The sequence below is a fragment of the Acanthamoeba castellanii genome (assembly GCF_000313135.1).
Source record: "Acanthamoeba castellanii str. Neff unplaced genomic scaffold scf7180000084669, whole genome shotgun sequence".
Classification (NCBI taxonomy): domain Eukaryota; phylum Discosea; order Longamoebia; family Acanthamoebidae; genus Acanthamoeba; species Acanthamoeba castellanii.
The window spans coordinates 148,129-151,610 of record NW_004457554.1 but is presented as its reverse complement, the minus strand read 5'-3'; the positions used below and the strand labels follow the sequence as shown (position 1 = coordinate 151,610).

The 3,482-nt window shown below is 60.8% G+C and overlaps 2 protein-coding genes across 2 annotated transcripts in view; one reads left to right on the top strand and one right to left on the bottom strand.

Moving 5' to 3' along the window:
• Positions 1-151: 151 nt before the first annotated feature.
• ACA1_112320 (Kynurenine--oxoglutarate transaminase) lies at positions 152-1,156 on the top strand (the record flags this gene model as incomplete). The annotated part of the gene is made up of 4 exons (XM_004342009.1): positions 152-293; positions 367-527; positions 654-903; positions 1,005-1,156. The coding sequence occupies 4 exons, from the start codon at positions 152-154 to the stop codon at positions 1,154-1,156; spliced, it is 705 nt and encodes a 234-aa protein (XP_004342058.1).
• A 1,593-nt stretch (positions 1,157-2,749) lies between these two features.
• The window catches only part of ACA1_112210 (protein kinase domain containing protein), a gene marked incomplete at both ends in the record, with an annotated part of 2,216 nt that continues 1,483 nt past the window's right edge, over positions 2,750-3,482 (bottom strand). The window contains 3 exons of the mRNA XM_004342008.1: positions 2,750-2,812; positions 2,943-3,122; positions 3,237-3,310. Of these exons, the coding sequence (XP_004342057.1) occupies positions 2,750-2,812; positions 2,943-3,122; positions 3,237-3,310 (317 nt within the window). The remainder of the gene's footprint in view (positions 2,813-2,942; positions 3,123-3,236; positions 3,311-3,482) is intronic.

Below are 3,482 nucleotides of genomic sequence, written 5' to 3'. Positions count from 1 at the left end.
CTTCAACACCCCACCAACATCCCGGGCAAGGTTCGACCTCTGCACACCGCACACGACCGCACACACCGCACGACACACGACATTCCATGCATAGTTGATGCGCGCCTGATGCGAATTCGTTCTTTGCGTGTAGGTGTGGACGAGGGAGGAGATGGAGGAGGTGGCGCGGCTGGCGAAGAAGCACAACCTGATCGTGCTGAGCGACGAGGTCTACGAGTGGATGACTTATGACGACGCCACGCACATCCGCATGGCCAGCCTGCCCGGCATGTGGGAACGCACCATCACCCTGGGTGCGCCATCAACCGCACACGCACGACCGCACACGCACACGACTCACGGTGCGCGCTGTGGGGTGCGACGCAGGAAGCGCCGGGAAGTCGTTCTCGGTGACGGGGTGGAAGGTCGGGTGGGCCATCGCACCGCCGCACTTCACCACCGCTCTCGGGACCATCCACCAGTTCGACTGCTTCACACACGGCACGCCCCTCCAGGAGGCCATCGCCGTCGCCTTCGAACAAGCCGAGGTATGCGGCACGCATTCCCCACAACATTCCACATTCCACACCATTCCACACACATTCAACGCATTCCTTAACCGTGTGCGTGTGCGGCGTGTGTCGTGTGTCGTGTCGTGTGTGCGGTGCGAGCAGGAAAAGAACTATTTTCCCGACCTGAAGCAGATGTACTGGCGCAAGCGGGACAAGCTGGTGGCGACGCTGCGCGACTGCGGCCTCGCGCCGGTGGTGCCCAAGGGTTCCTACTTCGTCATGGCCGACACGTCCTCCATTCCGTCGTCCGTCTTCATGGGCAAGGGCAAGGCCGAGCCGGGCATCGGCGGCGACGGCCCCAAGGAAGAGACCCGCAGCTACCAGTTCTGCCGCTGGCTCACGCGCGAACTCGGTACCGCACCCGCGTGTCGTGTGTCGTCGTGTGTCGTCGTGTCGTGTCGTGTGTCGTGTGTCGTGTGTCGTGGAGGGTGCTGAGGGGTGGTTGTGTGGCAGGCGTGGGCGCGATTCCGCCGTCGGCGTTCTTCTCGAAGGAGAACGCGCACATTGCGGAGAACTTTGTGCGGTTCACCTTCTGCAAGCGGGACGAGGTGCTCGACGCCGCGGCCACCAAGCTCCACAAGCTTCGCGACCTCTCCGCGCAATAAGTCGACAAAACCAAATAAAATGCAAATAATAGCCATTATTTTATTTTCTTTATGTATAAATGAAAGAAGAGCTTTAATGGCCATTTTCACTCCAAAACAGTGCCGGAGCACTTGGTTAGCCTCCGGCTCCAATCGGAAACTTGATGTAAACACCAGATATATACCAACATCTCCTCCACTCCAGTGGCGAAACACTGACAATGCTCAAACGACAAAGAGAAGGCGCAGGGACGAAGGAAGAAGATGTGGCAGCCACGCCTTGTTCGGAGGCGATTGTAAAAAGGGCTAAGCTCGAACCGGAACAACAACAACAAGCATCAGCTGTGGTAGCGGCGGCAGAAGAAGCGTGGTTGCTGAACGATCCCAACCTGCTCCTCCTCGTGCTCGACCACAGCTTGCTCCACAGGGTCCTCCCCATTCCTCGTCTACTTCAACACCTCTTCTTCTTTTTCATCTTATCTTTGTTCGTCTCAGGTGCATGCCAGCCGGACGGCTGCGCTGGACCACCCGTTTCGGGGGGCTCAACCGGGCGGCACGGCAGGCCTGGCTGGCCCACTCCATCAGCCTCGCCTTCTCCGTGCGCCTTCGCCTGGCCGGCCACCCGCACCCCGTGGCCTCGCCTTCGCTTTCTCTGCGGCACCGGGTGCGGTGCCTTGCGTGTGCGTGTGCGGTTGTGTGCGTGTCGTGAGTGTGGCGTGGCGCTTACAAGGCAGCCGTGATATATCAGGAGACGCTCATGTTGGACGCTGCGGCCCAAGACTTCAAGCGGTCCGTCAAGACAGAGCAGAAGCAGCGGAAGAATCATATCAATTGCGAACGAGGCCGTCGTTTGCTTCTGAAGGCGGTACTTTTTTGTCGCCCCAGCGCGCGTGTGCGGTGTGTGCGGTGTGTGCGGTGCCAGATGCTGTTGGCTTTGAAGTGATAAGTAAGAAGGGGTTCACGACAACAGGTGGAGGAGTGGAGGACAGGCTGTGTTCTGAAGAAGGCGAAGAAGAAGAGGGTGAGGACCTGGAGGGCCAGTTGAGGCAGGAAGCTAAGAAGCTCATCAAGTGCGCCACCGACATTGCGTGAGACGTGGCAAACGCAGTTGGACACCGACACACTGGCGTCGCTCTTTGATCATCTCCTCCATTCCACCCCCTTCCTTGATCGTGATGACTGAAGGCCGGGTGTTGATCAAAAAGAGAGTGTTTACTACATCATCATCGTCATCATTGTTCTGCTTTCCGCTCCGTCAATATCCACATTCCTCCATTCCAGTCCCTCTCGACGCACACACGCCGCGACGCCCGCTTCGAGCCATCAAAAGCAGTCCAGCGACGTCCGCCCATCGATCCACGCCCGCCGCGCGCGTGCGGCGGACGCCGCCAGCTTGACATGGTTCGGTCCGACGACGCCACCCAGCCTCTCGCACCGATGGTGCAGAGCAGCGCGCGCCCAATGGTGGTCCTCACATCTCTTCTCAGCATGTGCCTTCTTACTCCTACCAAGCACCACCAACAAAACAAACACGTCAGACTCTCGCGTGTCGTGTGTCGTGCGGTGTGTGTCGTGCGGTGCGTTACCTTTGACTCGCCGGGGCGTTTGGCCTCTCTACTGCCTCTCTGCGCGGCGCGGTTCTTCCTCTCGCCGTCCTCCGGGTTCCGACGCGGTCTCCTACATCACCATCACCGACATCAGCCTCGCCGCCGTGCGTGTCGTGTCACGTCGTGCGGTGTGCGTGTGCGGCGTGTGTTGTGTGTGCGTGTGCGGCGCGTGTCGTGTCGCGTGTGTGTGTGCGGCGTACCCAATGGTGGCCATGCGAATGAAGGTGGAGCGGGTGGAGCCGTCGCTCGGCGCGTTCTTGTCGGCGGCCTTCTTGATGGTCCCGTTGTCTCCCCGCGACTCGCCGGGCTTCCCGTGCTTGTCCGTGTCGCTCGCCGCCCGCTGCATGCCGCCTGCCCGCCCGCCGTTCCTCCGCCCCGTCCTGTCCGCCGCGCTAGTCCCGTCAGCCTCCGTGAGTGCGTGTGTCGCGTTGCATCGCGTCGCGTGCGATTGCGTGTGTGTTGTGTGTGCCGTGCGTGTCGTGTGCGAATGGTACCTGTCGCGTCGGTCTTCGGCCCGCCTGGCCAGGGCCATCCGCTGGGACTGTTGTGTTTGGGTGCTGCTGTCCCTCTGCTGCTCAATTCAAAAATGTTCCGTCAACTCGCCGCACGACACGACACGCACACATCCGCCGCACGACACGACACACCGAACACGACACGACACGCGCGGAGGGTGAGGGTGGTGGAGAGGGGGGGGGGTTACCCCGCCGTCGATGCTCTGGGGGATGGCGCGCTTCTTG